This window comes from Perissodus microlepis, chromosome 8 (assembly GCF_051167445.1).
Source record: "Perissodus microlepis isolate ML-2025 ecotype Zambia chromosome 8, ASM5116744v1, whole genome shotgun sequence".
Taxonomy (NCBI): domain Eukaryota; kingdom Metazoa; phylum Chordata; class Actinopteri; order Cichliformes; family Cichlidae; genus Perissodus; species Perissodus microlepis.
This window is the reverse complement of record NC_140468.1, coordinates 13,014,814-13,035,933: the sequence shown is the minus strand read 5'-3', so window position 1 is coordinate 13,035,933 and position 21,120 is coordinate 13,014,814. Positions and strand designations below refer to the sequence as shown.

At 39.5% G+C, this 21,120-nt stretch overlaps 2 protein-coding genes across 4 annotated transcripts; one reads left to right on the top strand and one right to left on the bottom strand.

The window, feature by feature from the left end:
* Positions 1-259: 259 nt before the first annotated feature.
* Positions 260-2,735, bottom strand: pnmt (phenylethanolamine N-methyltransferase). The gene is made up of 3 exons (XM_084937614.1): positions 2,561-2,735; positions 1,997-2,207; positions 260-1,581 (listed from the first exon to the last, which is right to left on the bottom strand). The coding sequence occupies exons 1-3, from the start codon at positions 2,733-2,735 to the stop codon at positions 1,143-1,145; spliced, it is 825 nt and encodes a 274-aa protein (XP_084793740.1). The 3' UTR covers positions 260-1,142.
* Positions 2,695-20,829, top strand: aldh18a1 (aldehyde dehydrogenase 18 family, member A1). Of its 3 annotated transcripts, none has more exons than XM_084937612.1 (18): positions 2,695-2,790; positions 6,483-6,588; positions 8,654-8,805; positions 10,886-11,035; positions 11,455-11,559; positions 11,641-11,793; positions 12,954-13,044; positions 13,680-13,804; positions 14,228-14,372; positions 14,467-14,540; positions 14,665-14,764; positions 15,106-15,326; positions 15,681-15,818; positions 15,937-16,132; positions 16,213-16,334; positions 16,514-16,700; positions 18,434-18,529; positions 18,665-20,829. In XM_084937612.1, exons 1-18 carry the CDS (start codon positions 2,695-2,697, stop codon positions 18,859-18,861), a joined length of 2,454 nt encoding a protein of 817 aa, XP_084793738.1. In that variant the 3' UTR covers positions 18,862-20,829. The 3 variants fall into 3 exon arrangements, with proteins under 3 accessions (XP_084793738.1, XP_084793737.1, XP_084793739.1); XM_084937611.1 differs by having other exon boundaries at positions 11,641-11,799; XM_084937613.1 differs by lacking the exon at positions 2,695-2,790 and adding an exon at positions 4,793-6,309 and having other exon boundaries at positions 11,641-11,799.
* Positions 20,830-21,120: the final 291 nt, after the last annotated feature.

The window sequence follows — 21,120 nt, the reverse complement described above, 5'->3', positions numbered from 1 at the left end:
ATATATATATATATATATATATATATATATATATATATATATATATATCCTAGATTATTATTAAATGTGGTGTATAGGGCCCAGAGTTCTGTGTTAGGTCCTGTGCATATGGTAAAACAGAAGATTTGCCTCACACATAAAACCAAAATCTCTGAAGAATGTTTCCAGCATCCTGTTGAATCTTTACTATGACAAATTAAAACAGTTCTCAAGGCAAAATGAACATGTGAGTGTAATACGTATTACCCAAGGCAACAAGTTAGTTTTGTTAAGCTTTTTTTAATGTTAGGGGAACACAAAATAAGCTATTAATAGTGTCTTTACACATTGTAATTAATTTAGAGTACAATTAGTAACCGTTTTGCAGCAATAATAATAATAATAATAATAATAATAACAACAACAATGATATCTCTTTACTAAAGAGATGTGTTAAGGCCCGTGATGAGATTTGAGGAGCAACTCAAGATGATCAAGTAGCGACACCTTGTGTTCAATCCTTCTAATTACACAAAGACGTTTCTAGATGGCAATATAAAATGATTCCCTAAATTAGCACATAGTACCAAGAAAAATAAATAAGCATTGCATTTTTATTCATACAATCAAAAATCATCTCAACCTTTTGAGTAATTAGCAGCTGAACGAAGATAAGCACATGCTGTTTACATACGGCTGGGTAATTCCTGTGGGGATTTTATGTGATATGCCTACTGTAGTACTAATGTTTACATTCTTGATGCTGTAGAAACTGCAGGAGGTGGCTGCCTTTACTAAACCAATAAGTGCTTCTGCAGCAAAATAGTCTCTCATTTACTTTCCCTCTTAGAAAGACAGACGGAGGTCCAGAGTAACATGATGAAAATGCGACAAAATGTGGTGGAATAAAGTGAAACATGTCATTCGTGTGGAAACTGGAATACCTTAAAATGACTAAAGCACAGGTTCTAACTCAAAACAGAAATATGTGTGCATTTTATTCTCAGCATTATCAGCAATCCACTTTCTAAATAACTGCTAAACATTTACCCAGGCTTAATCTATGTTATTTCAGTCTGAATAGTGACTTATTTAATTTCTTCTTTGAGATTTTTTTTGTCTGCCTTCTTTGCTTTTCTCTCACTTGTTTACTTTCTCCCTTGTTAATCCTTCTTTGCCTTTACAAAAAACACTCCAGTCACATCATCAACCCCCACCCTCATATCCTGAGTCAGTGTGTAAACCTCCAGTCGGATCAGAGTGTATCCACTCTCCTTCAAACTAGTACAGACCTGGGCCTCATTCAGCGGGACCACTGGGATCTTCACCCCAGGCCCCGCAAAATAATAACTCTCCCCGAGGGCTCCGATGAGCATGAGGTGACCACCAGGGCGCAGGAGCTTCCCGATGTGGCCAAGGGCCCTGGTGAAGGCAGCGAGGTCAGGGCTGACACTCTCCAGGCAGAAGCAGGACACCAGACAGTCGGCCCCTGCCGAAGGAAGGGCGTCAGGAGCCAGGGGCTGAGAGCAGTGCACGTCAATGGGGAGGATGTCTGCGACGACCTGACGTAACTTTGCAGCTTTCTCAGTCCACGCTGAGGGCCTGTTTGAGTGAATCATCAAACTGTATAAAACAGCTCTTTCAGACTGGCACCATATTCTAATCAGTGCATGATTTTTTATCATTATCATCAAACTGGCAAGTATTTTACTCTAACTTAGACACTTTTTTCTTGTCTTATTATTAAGAAGAACGCTCCGTGATAGAACCCAAAATAAATTGTTATGACACAGAAGGCAACTTCATTCTGAGGACTGTGCAAGAAAAGAGTGTTGCTTCAAGAAAATCAAAAAGAAAGAGGAAAATATGTGATCTATGTGATCTTGTTTTTCTCTCTCTCTCTGTCTTTGGTTAGCCATACAAAATACCAGGTATCTAACGTTCACTGAATCTTAGTAACCATCATTTTAAGCTGTACCAAGTCTTTAGCTATAGTTCAAAGTGATCTTTTCCATACCGTCGTCCCTCCAGTTTGCAGACGTGCTGTAGGTATGGTGTCCAGTCAAGACTGCATTGTCCCTCATCCTGCAGCCAGCGCCTCAGCTCCTGCCGGTTCACCTCCAGGAAGTCTGTCAGGAGCACTTTACTAAAAACCTCACAGCCACTCATCACCTGGTACAAGGTGGGACCTGAACCTATGTCCACGAGGAGCTCACCACTCATATCACCTGGGAAGAGGGGAGAAAAAAAAGAGCAAAGTGAGATCATGAAGGAAAGTTTTCTTGGTTAAAACATTATCATATTAGATGTAAAGATCCTGACACTGAATCACTCAGTAAAATAAAAGTGATCATTCATTAAGTAACCTTATAGGAAAAGAAAAAGAGGTTTAGTTGCCTTTTTAAAAATTATTATTTTTATTAGGGACAAGCTCTTCAGCGGTGCTTGGACCCACCCAAGGCTCTATTTGTTTTCTGCTATAAAACTAGGAGAAGGAAAAATGGGGAGATGAAGAAGCAAAAGAGTGATGAAGCAAAATTTTATTGCATTTCAGAAACAAAATACGCCAGAACCTCCTTACCTTCAGTAAAAGCTCTGTGCAGGCATGCCAGTTTCCACGGCACAATACTGTCTTTTCTTGTGAAGTCAGCCCGTGGTGGAGTGTAGTTGTACTGTAGATACGCAGCAGGATCAAATCTCCGGTAGCAGGCTTTCATGGCTGCCACTCCATTCTCTCTTCCTTTTTCTTCCATCATCCTGCTTTCTCTGCTGCGATACCTTGCACGTCTGTTTTGGCTGGTCAGTCTTCAGGTAAGCTGCTGAGACCCCTTGAGCTGAATTATATACTTGTGTCTGTGTCTCTCTGTGTGGGTGTATCTGTGGTATTATGCGTGTGCTTTTGCTCTGGGCTACTCTGAGTTTCATGGACAGAGATAGAGATCCTCTTTTTTTAGTCGATGCTGCCTGATAGCATTTGTTCTGTTCACTTTCCCTGCCCTAAGGCACTGATACCATCAGATCAGGGGGCTTCCTCCAACACTAGACCCAATAATGGACTCCTCATATGGCTTTTAGCTCCTTCACCCACCTTTCAAAAGCCTCTCATATCTACACAATCATTCCAAAGGGCCCTTTGGAGTTAAATGGCACTGAGCAGGTTTGTTCTTAGGCAACCCCTTTCGAAAATACAAACAGGTCTGTCTCAAAGACAAACAAGTTTGTGTCTGTCTTCATTGGCCATTTCACTTTGTGATTTTGGTACTGAGCTGCAGAGATAAGAAATATCAAGTGGTTGCAAAGTAAAGGTGGGGAAGACTGCCTCTTTACGTATGCCTCACATAGGAAGTCAAAGATTCAAAAAGAAGTTTGAAACTTGTAAAGTCTTTCACTGACACTCACAAAAAAAGGAGAATGCAAAGATTGTTGTCTTGCTAACAATCTTAGCAAGACAAACAATCTTATGGTTTTTAAAATAAAGCTTTAAAAAATATAATTACAATATAATATATATATAATATAAATATAATTACAATGCTCTTTAAATATTTTTATATATACACTCAAACAGAAAATCTTTCTCTTGCTCACCTCAAAGCATTCCTCTGTCCCCTGAGTGTCCACAGACATTTCACACTCTGGAGACTGTAACACACATTGAGACAATTTGGATTGTTATTAGTTCAAAATATGTAAATAGTTGTGAAGCTCTGCTATTATCGTTAGGTTGAGTCTAACACATGTAAGAGCCCCATTTTAATAAAGCTAATTAGGTTTGTGGGTATTAATCAGCAGTGTAATGAAAGATTTATTTAATAAATACTTTGCAATTTAATCCTTTAAATTTAAATTCATTAGAATATGTAAATGGTTAATTATGACTGAGAAAGTCCAGTACCAACCAGAAAAAACAATGCAAAGGTATCAGATGCATCAGGGCTGCTAAATCACACACAATCCATAACAATATAAAAACCACCGGGACTGGAAATATAAAAATATGTTTCCACTAAAGTTATCAGACATAATAATATATAAAATGCACATTAAACATTCTGTAACTAAGTTTCTACTACTTAAAAAAATAAACAAATACTCTGAAAACAGATATCAATGGGAGAGAAAATCCTGCTGGATATCTATGTACTGGTATGACTGGGTAATGTGTTAAGATGTTTAAAGGAAATGAAAATGATCATCCTACAGTGGCTAAGTTAAAAGATAGCTTGAAAAACAAAGTGGAGAAAAAAAAGATGTACCAGGCTTTTTTTATTCCAAAGTTTCAGCAGCAATCAAAAATGGCTCCATGGCTCAAGGGGTTGGGAAGTGTATCTGTAACCGGAAGGTCGCCGGTTCAGTCCCCGGGCTCTCTGTCCTGGTCGTTGTGTCCTTGGGCAAGACACTTTACCCTACTGCCTACTGGTGTTGGCCAGAGGGGCCGATGGCGCGATATGGCAGCCTCGCTTCTGTCAGTTTGCCCCAAGGCAGCTGTGGCTACAACTGTAGCTTGCCTCCACCAGTGTGTGAATGCGAGAGTGAATGAATAGTGGCATTGTAAAGTGCTTTGGGTGCCTTGAAAAGCGCTATATAAATCCAATCCATTATTATTATTATTATTACTCCTGGATGGTCTGAGGTGCAACCTGTTGGGGTCAGACAGACGGAAACACAAAGTTGATGCTACACTGATCACTGATTAAAATGTGTTCTTTAATTTTTTTTGACCAGTGTTTATTCCCTAACACTACTGTATATGTCTGTATAAGTTTTGGAGGAGAGGGTCTTATTGCTTTGTATTCTGAACATGACAAGATTCAATCATATCAGTGTGCACTTTTACTCGGGCTATACTCAATGTTTAGAGGTAAATGTGAATAAAAAACACGTTGATGTTATGCAGGTATAATGTGCAGTCTGCTCAAAACTGTTAAATATTTCACGATGCTAACACTTCTAACAAGAACTGAAGACAAAGTACACCTGAGGTTGATATACCCTAGTAGTTATCAAGAGGGAGACGTGAATGTGTATGTCCTAATAATTCCATGAAATCGTTGTGGAGAACACAAAAATAGTTAAAAAGAGTTAAAAAGAGCCAAAAATAAACAGAATTAAAATGTTGCACCACCCACTCACACAGACACGTTTGTGGATTAGTGCAGGCAGGAGTACGGTAAGGGTCAGTTCCTTCCCCTGAGTCAGATAGACAGATAATAGAGCAAAGGAGAGGAGGAACATGGAAGAACAGATAAAAGGGATAAAACAGACAACAGAGAAAAGAACAGGTCAGGTATAATGGAATAATACACACTTAGCCAGAACAACAGGAGTCAATTTAGTTATCTATAGTCCCAGGGGCAGTGGGGGTTCAACAGTGTGAGTCAAGTCTCCTCTGGGTTACTCTATTTTGTTGAAGCACAATAGTGTAATTACAAAAATACAAAAGCAAAATAAAGTCATGTTTTGATATTTTTTAACTATATGGAGTAACTGAAATATAGGTGACAAGGTAATTATAGAAGTGCAGGACATGATTTCAGCATCCACCACTTCCAGTTACTTTTAAATTGACTAAATGAGAATAATAAAGGAAGCATTTAATTTAATAAATATTTTCGTTTCAAACTGCTGTGGCCCTCTGTATCATTACAAGTCCTAATGTGAGGTTATGGGTTGGAAAAGCATTTAGAATATATAGATTCCTTAAGTCACCATCAACACACAAGTCAGGATTTTTATTAAACAACACAATTTATTTTTGATGATCTATCTTTTGTTTTACTAGAAACTCTTACCTATTCATCACCCCTTACCTCTGGTGCTCCTCCACCAATGCCACTGGAGTAGAGCACTGTCAGTATTACAGTAGTGACTAACAGCATTGTACGAGAGCATGACTGTCGGGTGGCAGGGGTTTATTTTGAAAAGTGAAAAAAATTACCGTCTTCCGTTCTTCTTCCGCATTTCGCCGGCCGGCCTGACGTCATCTCCTACCACTTCACAGCCAATGTACAAGGCGTCGGTTTTTATTTTTAAATATCAGACTACAGACTACAGAGTGAGAGTTATTAGTTTATTGTAGTTATCAGTATAATATTTTTAACGAATATTTTTTTAAACGTTAGCGAAACGCTCCGTGTTCATTCTCTTTGCTGTAAGCTGCAGCAAAAGTTTCATCACTTAGGGGAGGAGCCGTGTCCGTCTGTGTTCAGAGCACTGCTGTGATAAATGAAGGAATCAAAGCTTAAAGAAGAAGAAGGTGAACAAGAATTAACAGAAGACAGGGGCTGGTTCGCACGCAGGACAACATATACCGGGACTTCAGGAGGTTAAGTAAGAAGAAACATCTTAATATGCATGGAGCAGGAGGTTTATTTATATTTTGACTGTGCACGTGGATGCAAGGAATCAGGTTTCATGTTGCTATGCAAGAAGACGTCTTAGGTGGATGGAAAAAGTTGATGTATTTGTCCTAATGTGCACTGGTGTTTCTGTCTCTATTAAAGACCATAAAAATGACCATGCTGCTACTGAGGCTCACCCTGTGTTCAAAGATTCCCCCGGATTCACCAAGACACTTAAGCCAGCTGCTCTCCAGAAAACTGACACAAGGCAAGTAATCCAGTGCTTTATGTGCCTTAACCAAATTTCCCCTTGTGGGACAGTTAAAGGAATAGATTATTCTATGTGTTATGATAATATTGTGGCAGTCTGGGCTGTATCAAAAAAGTTATTTCTGGTATTTGCCCCCCCAAAAAACCAAAACAAATTTAAACTTGTGTCTTGATGGCCTGTAATCTGTCAAACATATGTGAAACATATTTATCTCTAATGAATGATGAAAAGCATTTTGAGCCAGAAAGAACATTTTTTTCTCAATATAGAAGCCTCAACTGGTTTTTGGCAAAGTCACTTTTATATATCCTTTATTTTTGGGGGGTAAAATGTGTAAATTGACATATAAAATGTATTTTTTCAATGGAAATCCGTCCATGAAAACAGGGCAAATGACATCAGATAAACCATCACAGTGCTATAAAGATATTTTAAGTGACCAAAAAGGACTGGATTGATCATAATGTAGGTACAATAACACAGAGTCATGAAAAAAAACTTGTATAACAAATAGTTTTCCTCATTTTATTTATAACCCCTCTGTAAAACCTGTTGACTGTCTATTTACCAATATAAGCAAAGCTGTTACACATAGAAAACACACAGAAACATTAAAAATCTCTTTTTGGCAGTCGAACACCAGCAAGTAAATGTAATATGTCAATTGCTTTATTAATCCCAGGACAGAAACTTTTTGATATGTGGTAAATCACTTCAAAATAATAATTCTTCATGCAAATCTTTTTTCCCAGAGGACTGTCTAAGAATTGGTTATGAAAACAGACATTTTAAAGACAATAACTATATATTGTGACTGTTGTTTCGGTTAATCATCACACATATAGACCAGCGATTGATCCAGAATTAAACAAATAATCACAAATGAAATGATAATTAAAGTGATCTTAGCAAGCTAAAAAGTTTTTATAGTGTATTGGTCACATGCTCAAACATTAAACGATTTGCTTTTGTAGGTCAGGGCAGTTTCTGACCTGCTCTACTCTGTAAAAGATGTCACCGGCTGCTCTCTTTCTCCTTTTTTTCCCTCCTTTTTCTTTCTTTTCTTTTTTTTTTGGTGCGCTCTCTCTGCCCACCTCTCTCACGCGCCTGATTGCTCCACAGAGATGTGTAATGTCAGCACAGGCTTTCTCTGAGTGTCCTGCTGATGTGGCAGTTTGAAGGCTGTGATTATCTGTTTCCCAGGTTGCAAATGGATGTGTGGAAGGGCCTCACACTGTTTGCTTCATTCATGTAATCAATGAAACGGAAACCCAGCAAAAAAAAAAAAAAAATGGTTGTTTGAAGTGGTCAGTTAAAGGAAAAATATTTACCCAGATAGTGTTACATCAGCAAATGTGGAAGGGAGACATTTTTAAACTACAATAAGTAAAGAGATGTACACTCACTTGCCACATATTTGTTACACCGTGCTTGTACTGAGTTGGACTCCTTACCTTCAGATCTGCCTTAATTCTTTGTGGCATAGATAGCATCATGCAATTGCTGCAGATTTGTCCGCTCCACATTCATGATGCTCTTCTGCATGCCTTGGTTGTGACAAATATTTATTTGTATTACTGTTGCCTTCCTTTCAGCTCAAAACTGTCTGGATATTCTGCTCTGATCTCTGACATTAACAGGGGATTTTTTTTCCCCAGGGAACTCGCCACTCACCGGATATTTTCTCTTTTTCTGACCATTCTCAACTAGATCAGCAGTTTTTGAAATACTCAAACCAGCTCATCCATCGCCAACAACTATGCAACAGTGAAAGCCACTTAAATCACCTGATATTCACTTTAAACTCCAGCAGGTCATCATGACCATGTCTACATGCCTAAATGCATTTAGTTGCTGCCATGTGACTGGCTGATTAGGTAACTGCATTTTGCTAGCTGTACCTCGCAAAGTGAATGCTGAGTGAATGTAATCAGGCGTTATGAGATCATCTTAGTATTTAGTCTAGTGGGCAGCATCATGAACATTATGTTGGCAGCTGGCTCTTATTAAGCACAGTACTGAAAAGTTAAGTGTGATTAATAATCAGAAAAATATCTTCCAGGTGGCCAGGGCAGGGCCCATAGCAGCTCCTTCGCACACCGCAGTGAGCTGCGTCAGGCCAAGAGGATCGTAGTTAAGCTCGGCAGTGCCGTCGTTACACGTGGAGATGAGTGTGGCTTGGCTCTTGGGAGGCTGGCCTCGATTGTGGAGCAGGTGAAAAAACAAATAAAATGATGCACTCTATACATTTTACAGATTATTGTGTAGAAAATTCTTGACACGGGGGAAAAAATCAGGTAACACAAGCTTTGACCTAACTGTTTTAAAATTCAGTGACGTGTCAGGGCTGGCAAAATTTCAAAATCCCTGGTAGCCCTTCGGGCAGGGACTCTTCAGTTTTTGGTAGCCCAAAATAAATTTAAGTAGCCCGAATAAAAAAAGAGAGCAATTTTTTGATTGATGTTTTGTTTCCTGTTTTGTTTCCTTTACAATATTATACATTAAAGTATAATATTGTAACGGAAACAAAAAATTACAATCATCAACTCAAATACTTGGTTCTAATTGAACAGAAATTTCTATGAACTTGTAAGAACTGTGTAGAACATGAATCAGCCTGTGTCAGATCCTGAATTTGAAATTTCCACTGAAGTCACTGAAGGTAAGAGGCAAGTGGAACCAAGATCTAGGCCATTTGCTTTTTGAAGTTTGCAAAGACTGCTAAATTTTGCCAGTGGTAGTTCACTCTTTGCAACATAGTACGCTGTTCTAAACAGATTTTTCAGGTTTTTTTTTAGTATGTTATTTGCAATTGGTGTTTGTTCTGGGAAAGATATTGCAGACTGAGCAATAATGCATTTCTTGCATTTCTCATGGGTTCTAATGGGGGTCTTTCTTAAAATTACTGGTCCCAGTAACAAAGGCGCTTGTCGACTCAGAAATCGAGGGAAAACCAACAACACACCCGGCAGAACATTATGTTATTTACACGGGTGCACATAAGTGGTCCGCATGTGCGCATTTGCTGTCAAAATAAAAGATGCGCACCAGATAAGAAGTTGCAACGCGTGTTTGCGTCCATATAAAATGCACTGTTTTTGTCCGCTAGAGTGGGATTTTCACGGCACATTCCGCACCACATCTCTGTGCGTTCATCATTTGTTTGAAGCCAGCTCACCTCCTGCAACTACTTTTCCGAGAATACGCGCTTCTTTTGTGGTTCGGAGTCCTTCTGACATTTCTTTGGAGGTGGAGGAACACCAAAGTAATTGCTTAAAGGAGCTTGCTTCTTCGACATCTTTAAGAGTTCTAAACAAATGTCTGCCCTCCTCCAGAAAATCTTATGTACGCAAACACGCCTTGCAACTTCTTATCTTGTGCGCCTTTTTTTATTTTGACATAGAATGCACCTGCGGACCACTTATGTGCACCCCTGTTTATTATTTAGCTTGTCATATTGCAGCCACAGAAATTCTTTTGTCCATGAAACCATAAAGCTGCACTTTATTTTTTGCCTTATAGTCTGATTTGTCATAACTTTTCCGTTTTGTGGTAACCTTTTCTTTGGCTGTCACTTCTTCACCCTGACCTGTCTTATTTGGCTCAGCAGAACTAAAATATATATCCTGCTGCTTTTACACACGCACTCACTTAACGCTCAGCGATTCTCTGCGCGATCAACCTCTCACATGTTTAAGCTTGCTGCGGGAGATTTCACTTGTCATGTTTTCATAGTAAGCTAACGATTGATAAGACGATGTCAGAGGAATTGGTGCGCAAATTATCGTCACTCACCAATCAGTACTGTCCCTCTCTATACACAGTTCGCGCGATTGCAAAGTGAAAGAAAAAAAAACAAGCAAATTCAAACGAAATTTCCGAAAGAATGCAAAAGCATTGACATATATTTTCCCTTCCTACGATAGCCCGACGGGCAGGGCAGAGATAGATTTTGGTAGCCCGACTGGAAAAATCGCTAGCCCCGGGACGTCGGGCTAGCGATTTTGCGAGCCCTGCGTGTAAACCAATCTGTGGGTTTTCATGATGTTTTCCATCTACTGATGATGTTTTAATGTCCCTTTTTCCTTTGCTTCAACTCATTTTCTATCTCTCTGTAGACACATGTACTGTAGTACTTGCTACAGATAGTACAAAATGGACATTTATCACCAAGTTACAGAATGTATGGGTTCATAATTGGTTAAAACTGAGCTTTAAATCAAAATAATTAGTGAGCCTGAAGAGGAAGAAAATAGCCCCAGCAGTGAAACTAAATGGGTCCGTTGTTGCGCAGGTGGCTATGTTGCAGAATCAAGGCAGGGAGATGATGATTGTCACCAGTGGAGCTGTGGCCTTCGGCAAGCAAAGACTGAGACATGAGATCCTGCTGTCCCAGAGTGTTCGGCAGGCGCTGCACTCTGGACACAGTCAACTCAATGACATGGTGAGAAAAGATGGGAACTTAGGGTATCTCAGAAAATAAAGATGCTGATGTTAGCTGAAAACTTTGCCACTTTGCCGACAAGGTAAGTCAAATCTTCACCAAATGCTTTAGATTTTCTTCAGTGTGAAAATACAATGAAATATCATCCCAATATAATCCCACGATAATTTCTATTATTGTGAAGCTCATTGTTTACAGTTAATTAAAACTTTATGTTTATGCTATGGTGCAGTTAGCTTTATCAGACAGTTCACTTGAACAAACACCTGCACTTCAGTGCAAATACTATCATATGTTGCACTAGCTTACATTTATTCTTCTTTGTGTATAGAGTGTGTAGGTCACACTTTTCTGTCTAGCTTATAAATTGCACTTGGTCGGTGTGGTGTAATTTGTCTTTGTGTTTGTTTGTGTTTCAGTCTTTGCCGGTGCTGGAGGCCCGAGCCTGTGCTGCAGCTGGACAGAGCGGCCTGATGGCCCTGTATGAAGCCATGTTCACCCAGTACAGCACTTGTACAGCACAGGTGCTTTGCAAAATTCTTGCTTAATTAATTACTACAGTTTAAATTTCTCCCTCACTACATTTTCTGATTTTGTGCCGTCAGGTCCTGGTGACAAATCTGGATTTCCACGATGACCAAAAGAGGCAGAACCTGAACAGCACACTGCGGGAGCTGCTGCACATGAACATCGTGCCAATCATCAACACCAATGATGCTGTGGTGCCCCCTCCGGAGCCCAACAGCGACCTGCAGGGGGTAAATGTGGGTACAGACAGCATGGGGGCACCGCTGGTTGTAGTGATGGTGGCAGCAGGGGTGGCAGACGGTGTTTATGATTTATTTTTATTTTTTTAACATCCACTATTCATTAACTACAACATTTTCTATCTTACACTCATACACACACGCACGCTGAAACACCTCTGCCACCCCCACCTTACCTTGTCAGCTCTGCAATCAACCATAAAGGCATGTGTATGCAGGGAGGGGATAGACAGCAGTGCATGTGATCACCGGGCATCCTGTGAGGATAACTTTAGATTATTTAGCTTCACTTTCTACTGCGTTGTATTTGTATTATTAATATTACTAATTATTGACGTAGGCAGCTAGAAGACGACTACTACTTATAAGTCAGTGGTATAACTTTAGGTTTTCTTTAATTAACAGAAAACAATTGTTTTCGGAAAAAAAAACTTTCTAGCAAAATCGATATTTTAATAAAAATAACTACCTATTTTATGTAATTTTATCTGCTAAAATTTATGCCGTGGTGAGAAATCTACACTGTATGTATGCCACAACTACAAATCTTACATTGTAACCTGGCGTGCACCTCCCTAGTAATCACAATGTTTGGCCTGTTCAGTGCTTGTGATTCATTTTGTGCATTTTTCGTTACATTTCCGCTGCAGTTTTTGAATTTATCAGTGAGAAGATAACAATCATTACCTCAGTGTAAGGAATAATAATCTTAGCATCAATGTAAGGACACAAATTTTCTGGTGGGAGATTTCCAAAATCTCTACAAAGATTCATCTCCAATGTCTAAATCAGCTATTAGAGTGGCCACACCTACTTTTGTATCGTTTAACTTTAGGTTGTCCTGAAAGGAGTCAGTGTTAACTTCACAGCTCTGTCCAAATACAGTCACATCTGATGGGAAAAAAACAACAAAAAAGGCCAAACCTCAAGCATCAAAACAGCTCTTCACAAGCATATCTCTGAGTTGATCAGCTCTGTTTAACATTTTCCAGATGTTGCTGCCAACAGTGTTGCAGAGTCATATGTATTAACATATTTGTGTTTCAGTTTATCTGTTTAGTTCTGTCTTTAAAAAATAAGCTCATGGGTTACTCTCTGCTACCGCTTTTCTGCCTTCAGGAGCTTACATGAGCAATTTTCTGTTTCTGCAGGTGATCAGCATTAAGGACAACGACAGCCTGGCAGCACGGCTAGCTGTAGAGATGAAGGCTGACCTGCTCATCGCACTCTCTGATGTGGAGGGTATGTGTGTCACTGCAACAACACTCTGGGTCAGCTGTTAGGTAACAACACCATCTGTCTGCTCACTTTGCTGACGGGGGGAAAAAAACATCCCTCTCAGGGTCAATGGAGAGCCATATGAGAAAGACAAACACACACCTTCTGCCTTCGTGTTTGAAACTAATGCTGATGGAGCTGACACATGGCATCCATGCACACACAGAATCACAGCTGTAGTCATTCAGCATCATCTGGATGGCTTTTAGAATATTAAATAAAACAAAACTTCAGCAGAGAAGAGTGATCATAGTAAATTATCATATGATTATGCACAATAAAAGGGTACTATCCAGGATTTTCCTTTTAAAAGGGGTTGACTTGTGCAAAAATAGTACCTTTCAATCATCACATAGGGCTTTCTTATCAACAGAGATCTGGCAGTTTCTTTCTATATCTGTATTATTACGTGTTTGGGATGTTTCTGAGGATACAACCTTTGCTTTGTTGTTGCTAACTAAACTATATTCACCAGCTTTGTTTATGGCTTTAGTAACATTAGCAATAAAATGGATGTGGGAACAATTTAGGCTGATGTGTAAATGCTGGTTATTTTCATCTCGAACAAATAAGTCATATGCGTAATGGTCATATTGTAGGACTATACAACAGCCCCCCTGGAACAGATGATGCCAAGCTCATTGACATCTTCTACCCTGGAGACCAGCAGTCCATCACCTATGGTACAAAGTCTAGAGTTGGGATCGGAGGCATGGAGGCCAAGGTTGGTGAAGTTGCCCATCAAGTCATTACAATAAGGAAAAGTTCAGGTTTTTCCTGTACATTTCTCTTTTTTTTTTTTTTTTTTTTTTTTTTTGCATCAGTTTTCTTCAGAAAATTCTTTTACATAAACCTAAATGAGAAATACAAGCGACCAACAAAACTCAGGGCAGATATCACAGACTGGGGGCAAAAATCCTTAAAGTATGAGGGGTGATATATAAAATAAGATGAACAACAAGAGGTCAGATTGTGCTTGTTATTACATGTAACGTGTTGGAATGACCCAACTCTCAGATGGTGTCTTATGATAATGCTTGCATGTCATATTGGACGCGATAAAAGATTGTACGTTTGATTGGACTGAGTATTTAAAATTAAGTAAATCTTATACAAAATATTTTTTTTAATCTCTGCTTGGCTGCAGGTCAAAGCTGCCCTTTGGGCCTTGCACGGTGGCACCTCAGTGGTTATTGCAAATGGCACCAACCCCAAAGTAACAGGCCATGTCATCACTGACATTGTGGAGGGCAAGAAAGTAGGAACCTTCTTCTCTGAATTTAAACCTGCCGGTGAGTTTACCTGAGCTGAATAATTGTTTTTTTTATTGCTGTAAAACTGCATCTGCAGGCTCTGATGTTTAATTCTGTCCTGACTCTCCTTCAGGCCCATCTGTGGAGGAACAGACAGAAATGGCACGCCGTTCTGGAAGAACCCTTGCATCTCTGCATCCAGTCCAGGTGACACAGTGTTTTTAGATAAAGGACTTGGGCAATATCTTTTATAAACATTAAAAATGTAAACAGCTCTTTGGGTGCTTTATCACTTAAAGAGAAAAACTGAATTATTTTGTTTACTTGTCAGAGGAGTGAGATCATCTGCCATCTAGCAGATCTGCTGACTGAAAGGAAGGAAGAGATTCTGGCTGCAAACAAGATGGATATGGACCTGGCTGTCAGTGCAGGTAACAGGACACCACATCAAGTCTGTCTGGTTTTTGAAATATAAACTAGACTTGCAGAGACATTTTCTTTGTTTGATGTTTTATGTTGGTATTGTAGTGCTAGTGCTTTCACATTCTCTTAAAAAAATAAGGATAATAAATTCATGTGCCATGTATGTAACTGATTTCCAGACTTCAGCAGCTTTTGCATGTATATTGCTACAATAACTTCAACATTGAACCTAAGGGATGACATTCTCATGTGTTGCCACCAGAGGGCGACTTTCCCTTTCTCTACATATGAGTTTTATACCTCACTACCTGCTATCAAAGTGTAACTCTGCTGTGCCTTCTTTCTGTAGGCCATTTGCCTCCAGCCATGCTGAAGCGTCTCAGTCTGTCATCGGCCAAACTTAACAGCTTGGCAGTAGGTCTCCGCCAGATAGCCATGGCCGCCCAGGACAGTGTGGGTCGAGTGCTGCGCAGGACCAGAGTGGCTCATAATTTAGAGCTAGAGCAGATTACTGTACCCATCGGGTTGCTTCTGGTCATATTTGAGGCCCGACCCGACTGCCTGCCGCAGGTATTGCTGCAGAAGAACTTAAATCTTAACAAAAACATATAAAACACTTGAACATTGTTGAAAAAAATTACATATGGGACAATATCAAGACAAGGCTGATATTTGACCTCTTAATGTCCTTGTATTTCATCACACACATGTATTAGACTGAGATAAAACTAAAATGTTAGAGGTTAATGGATATATGGGGAAGTTACTATGAATAGGACATTAACATATGAATAAATAATAACACCTTGTATTTCTGCAGAACTTACCATAACACATCCTCTGCTTTATATGCTTAGCTAACTTTTTGGTTTCCATTTTTATAAATGTACTTTGTCACTTTCTTGGAACACCTGTAATAACTAGGTATCAACACTGGCAATAGCCAGTGGCAATGCCCTCCTGCTGAAAGGAGGAAAAGAGGCAGCCAACACCAACCATGTCCTCCACCAGCTCACCCAGGAAGCTCTTTCCATGCATGGAGTCAAGGAGGCTGTGCAGATGGTAAAACTGATTTCCTACATATTTATTAAAAAGCAGTGAAAACCTTGTGTCATCTTTATAGCACTTTACAGCACACTCTTCTATCTGATGTGATTCACAAACCCGTATTTCTTCCCAGGTGAGCACCCGTGAGGAAGTGGAGGATCTGTGCCGACTGGATAAGATGATAGACTTGATCGTCCCCCGAGGTTCATCCCAGCTGGTGCGGGACATTCAGCGAGCGGCCAAGGGCATTCCTGTGCTGGGTCACAGCGAGGGAATCTGTCACGTCTATGTGGACTCAGAAGCCAGCATTGACAAAGTCATAAAAATCGGTCAGTTAGAACAGTTCCCCCCATATAAATGCCTGTCAGTCATAACATGCCAGCGACTGACTAATGCTTTCCTCTTCTAGTGAGAGACTCCAAGTGTGACTACCCAGCTGCATGTAACGCTATGGAAACTCTGCTGATTCACCGGGACATCCTCAGGACCCCTATGTTCGACCAAATTATTGACATGCTCCGCACTGAACGGGTAAAATGCCAAATACACGCACTAAGTCAATATTCTGATTGATAAATTAAGGAAAACTGCGGCTGACTTTCAATGTTACTCATTTTTAGATACATCACTAGTCATCCAATAAAATGAAAACGTTTTTTGTCATAATATATTAAAGTTAGAAATAATTTATTTCTGTCTGATGTGACTAGGTGAAGATTCACGCAGGCCCTCGGTTTGCCTCCTACCTGACATTCAGCCCCTCAGAGGCAAAGTCTATGCGGACAGAGTATGGTGAGCTGGAGTGCTGCATGGAGGTGGTGGACAGCATGCAGGAGGCCGTAGAGCACATACATAAGTATGGCAGCTCTCACACAGACGTTATAATCACGGAAAATGGTAGGTGATGCAATATCTCGCTGTTAGTACTTTGTTCATGCCCAGTCTCTTTCTCTCTCCCTCTTTTTAAATACATTCTACCAATTTGCTTTTTAATTCCTTTGCCTTGTAGTTTCACAATTTCTGTCACATCTTACCTCACCATGACTGAGTAGCACCTGTCAGTTTGGTCATTCTTTTTTTGTTCCGTGTCTTAATATTCATCAAGTTTTCCTTCTCTCTCTGTTGGATTCAGTCCACCTTACGTCTCACTTTCTGCCATAGCGATTAATGAGCAGTGACAAGGTGTTGTCAGGATGAGTGCACATCCTCCCTTTGTGACTCTAGATTGTGGACGGAGCCCATTTAAAATGTATAGCAGCTGATTAACAGTTTAAAAGACTTCTCATAACTTTGAAACATGCTCAGACACACTTCTGTCTTTGAAGTGAGCCGTCATGCTGTGTGTCCTTAACTCATTTTGAAAGAAGGTATCCTGTGCAGTTTCCAGTGTGTTCTCTCACTTTAAGGCTGTGGTCATTACCATGTGGACAAAACTGATGTCTCATATATTTTACAATTTTCTATTCACATGTGGACACTATTTAGTATCGTTTGAATGGTGGGAGCTTAAGTTTTTCAGTAAGGCAAAGAAACTCAGGTTCACGTTCCTTTGAAAATATAAATATTAAAAACATTATGTGCTTTTATTCTGGCAGTCAGAATTAACTTTTACAAAATAAAGCAAAGTGTTTACTGGTAAGATTTCCACCTTGAGGATGATCTCACGTGCAGTGGAGGATGTGTTGCTGCCATCTAGTGACTACAGAAGGAACCTCAGTGAATTCCAGACTAATCAGTTTGTATCAAAGTTGGATATTATCAGAGAGGAAGATTGATAAAAATGGTGAATACGCTGTCTTTATTAACCTGCTTGTAGATATATTTTTGGATGGATGTGCACGGTTCACGTGAATTTTAAAGATTATGTCAGGGGACATATCTTTGTTTTCAGGAAAGCCTTTAAATCAGGGATGGGGGAACTCCAGGCCTCAAGGGCCGGTGTCCCTGCAGGTTTTAGATGTGTCCTTGATCCAACACAGCTGATTTAAATGGCTAAATTACCTCCTCAACATGTCTTGAAGTTCTCCAGCGGCCTGGCAATGAAGTAATCATTTGATTCAGGTGTGCTGACACAAGGTGATATTTAAAACCTGCAGGACACCTTGAGCCCTGGAGTTCTCCACCCCTGCTTTAAATGATGGGTTTAGGTTTTATATAAACTTTCAGTCTCATTCAGTGCATTAATGCAGCGGTCCCCAAACCCCGGGCCTCGGACCGGTACCGGTCCGTGAGTCGTTTGGTACCGGGCCGCGAGAGTTGAGGCTCAGGTGTGAAATGTATGGTTTTCAGAGTTTTTATCGGTTTTCAGGGTTTTTATCAGTTTTCAGCGTTATTTTGTTATCGTTTTTATCGTTAACTCGGTTTTCCTGGGTCTTTTCACGTGTGTTATGAATAAATCTTCTTTTTTTCGGTACCGGTACTAGTTTTATTTTGTTGTATTTATCCGCGACACCTTAAAGGCCGGTCCGTGAAAATATTGTCGGGCATAAACCGGTCCGTGGCGCAAAAAAGGTTGGAGACCGCTGCATTAATGTGTCAGTTTAGCTCAGTTTCTATTCTCATTTCTTTAAATTAAGCCCCAAAAGTGTTTACAGACACAATAGCACTAATGAGATGTTTTGTTCTGTCAGAGGACACAGCAGAGAAGTTTCTTCAGCAGCTGGACAGCGCCTGTGTTTTCTGGAACGCTAGTTCACGTTTTGCAGATGGCTACCGCTTTGGACTGGGTATGTGGTGGTCTTGTGTTGACATCCTCTGTGTTGTTTTCTCTAAACCTGCCTGAATATTTTTACTCATATTTCACTGATATGTTCTCTTCATGTAGTCCTCATTATTTGCACTCTTTCTGTACTTTTCTCTAGGAGCAGAGGTAGGTATCAGCACGGCTCGTATACATGCCCGAGGCCCTGTAGGCCTGGAGGGCCTGCTCACAACCAAGTGGGTCCTGAGAGGTGATGGACACACAGTAGCCGACTTCTCGGAGCATGGTACCATGAAGTACCTGCATGAAAACCTGCCTGCTGGGCAGCCTTTAGCTGGACAGAGAGACAGCAACTAGGCCAGAGAGTCTGACAGCATTCCTTTGGCCTTATTACAAACGTTGTTTGCATCACCATCCAGAAGCTCCCTCGGATTTTTCTCAAGATGATGGTTGACTGTTTTCACTATCTTCAACCTTTGAAGCACATAGCTGCTCAAAACAGCAATGGTTCATTTTATTACTACATTTAAAAAGATGTTCCTATTTAAGGACTAAGAGTCTGAAAATATTCTACCTCAGCTTAGGTTGGGTAAGTCAATAAGCCCCAATATTAAACTATGCAAAAACCCCAAACGGTGTTTAAACCATGCAAAAAAAAATACTTCACACAGATTGAGATTCGTCATTATTTTCTCATTTGAATTTGTACTGGGCAAACTAATTTTAGTAATGGTATCTTTTAATTAAATTACTTTATTTATTTTTTAAAGATTTTGGTAGAAAACAATATTAAAACTGTTCATTTATTTACACATCTATTTAATAACTTTAAATTCCTTGCTTGATGTCATTTCTTTTTCCTTTATTTCCTGGTAATATCTCACTTTAATAATGGTTGTCTGACTATTCTGCCACTTTAACCTCCTAGGACCTGGCGTCCACATATGTGGACATCACATTTTGGGTTATTTAGACCAAAATACTCAATTTTGCTCTACATGGGCCTGATATCCACTTATGAGGACATTATACTGCTACTGTTATATCAAAATTTTAAACGAATATCCTCATATGTGGCTCTTATTTTTCTTAAAAACAAAAATAAATAAATCTGGTAATTCTTTGTTTTTACATCCATCGGGCCCCAATATGCCCATATATCAAAGAGAAATTAAAAATGCATGACGTGGAAGAGTTCGGGTCTTAGGAGGTTAAGCTGACAGGTCATATGGTCCCTGTCTCTCTATATGAAAAGTGTGGCTGTATGCTGATTACAGATAACTACCATGCATCTGTCTGCAGTGACTCTGATTAGCTAACATATGTCTGGTACCAAGAAGCCAGAGCCCCTGTTTAATTACTCTGACAGTAACTGTGCAAACTAAGAATCTTTCTAAGCACACATTAGTAATGGACATTAGTACCTTCACAGTTACACATTACTCTAATAACCTATGAAAAACACTTCATTGCTATAATTGATATATCAAAAAGAACCCCTAGCAGTGTGTTTTAAACAATCACAGAACATGATTTTTCAGTTTGATCAAAAATATCCAAAAATATTTATCACAAAATGCACTTGTTTATCATTAGAAGATATCCCAACTTTATTATATGTGTGGTCATGGATACACATAGCTAATGGCTTCTCTCTAGCCACTACAGTATTACTATGGTAAAATGATCATTTAATTTAAATTTACATTTAATATTGTAACCTCTCAGTGACTAAGGGCTCAGTGGATTACATCGGTTCATTACCCACGAGGTTCACACTGACTGTACTGTAAGTGCTTTCTTTGTTCAAACAATATTTGTACCCCCCGCTTTAATTCTGGGATGAACTTTCTGTATGTTTCTGATCTATTGTCTTTTGAAAATACCCGTGACATTATCAGACATGCAGCTTGTAAATGTATTCGTAAAATCTTACCTAATAGGATTTAAAAATATGCAATTCTAGGACATCAGAAAATGAGATTTTGCTCTGCAATAATGACACTTAAATACACTCCAATTTACATGCATACATTTATTCCCATATTTTTTTATTTATTTGATTATTGTTGCATGTTGTGTTCATTTTTCCATGCTTTGTTGCTTTCCTGCTTGTTCCTTTTGGCGCCCAAAGCTTCTGTCAGAGCGGGAATCGTAATTGACAAGCTGCCTCCTTCAAGCTGGAGGGGAGAATGCGACTGCCTTTAAATTAAGCTTTGTAACATTCCAGCCTCTGAGCTGCTATCAGATGTCTTGCAATGCACACTTAAGGATTAGTTCGGGTTATTTAATAGCAGTATTGTGGAATAAAAAGTTGAAAAAGAATATTTGGATATTTTTCTTTCTTTTGTCTTTTTTCTTTTTTTTGGCAGATGAAATGTTGAGCATTTTCACATGTATGTTCATCTCTGTCCTGGCACTAGTCTTTCTACTTTCACAAAGAACACAAATTAATGGGGAAAAAAGTCATACTGATCTGAAAAACAGATGTCTAAAAAGGCCCTTTTTAAAGTTGCCCATAGGGGAATTCGCATTGCTGGAAGTGGGGCAAGTAACATGGAAGACAATACTATAGAGGTTTAATTATCCAGCCATCAGAAATGAAAAGGGAGAAAA

Coding starts and splice junctions, on each gene's coding strand:
- aldh18a1 (XM_084937611.1), top strand. CDS start 2,695: ATGGCTGCCACTCCATTCTCTCTTCCTTTTTCTTCCATCATCCTGCTT. Junction 8,806..10,885: donor TGGCCTCGATTGTGGAGCAG/GTGAAAAAACAA, acceptor GTTGTTGCGCAG/GTGGCTATGTTGCAGAATCA. Junction 14,541..14,664: donor CATCTCTGCATCCAGTCCAG/GTGACACAGTGT, acceptor TTTACTTGTCAG/AGGAGTGAGATCATCTGCCA.
- pnmt (XM_084937614.1), bottom strand. CDS start 2,735: ATGATGGAAGAAAAAGGAAGAGAGAATGGAGTGGCAGCCATGAAAGCC. Junction 2,208..2,560: donor GCACAGAGCTTTTACTGAAG/GTAAGGAGGTTC, acceptor CCCTCTTCCCAG/GTGATATGAGTGGTGAGCTC. Junction 1,582..1,996: donor TGCAAACTGGAGGGACGACG/GTATGGAAAAGA, acceptor TCACTCAAACAG/GCCCTCAGCGTGGACTGAGA.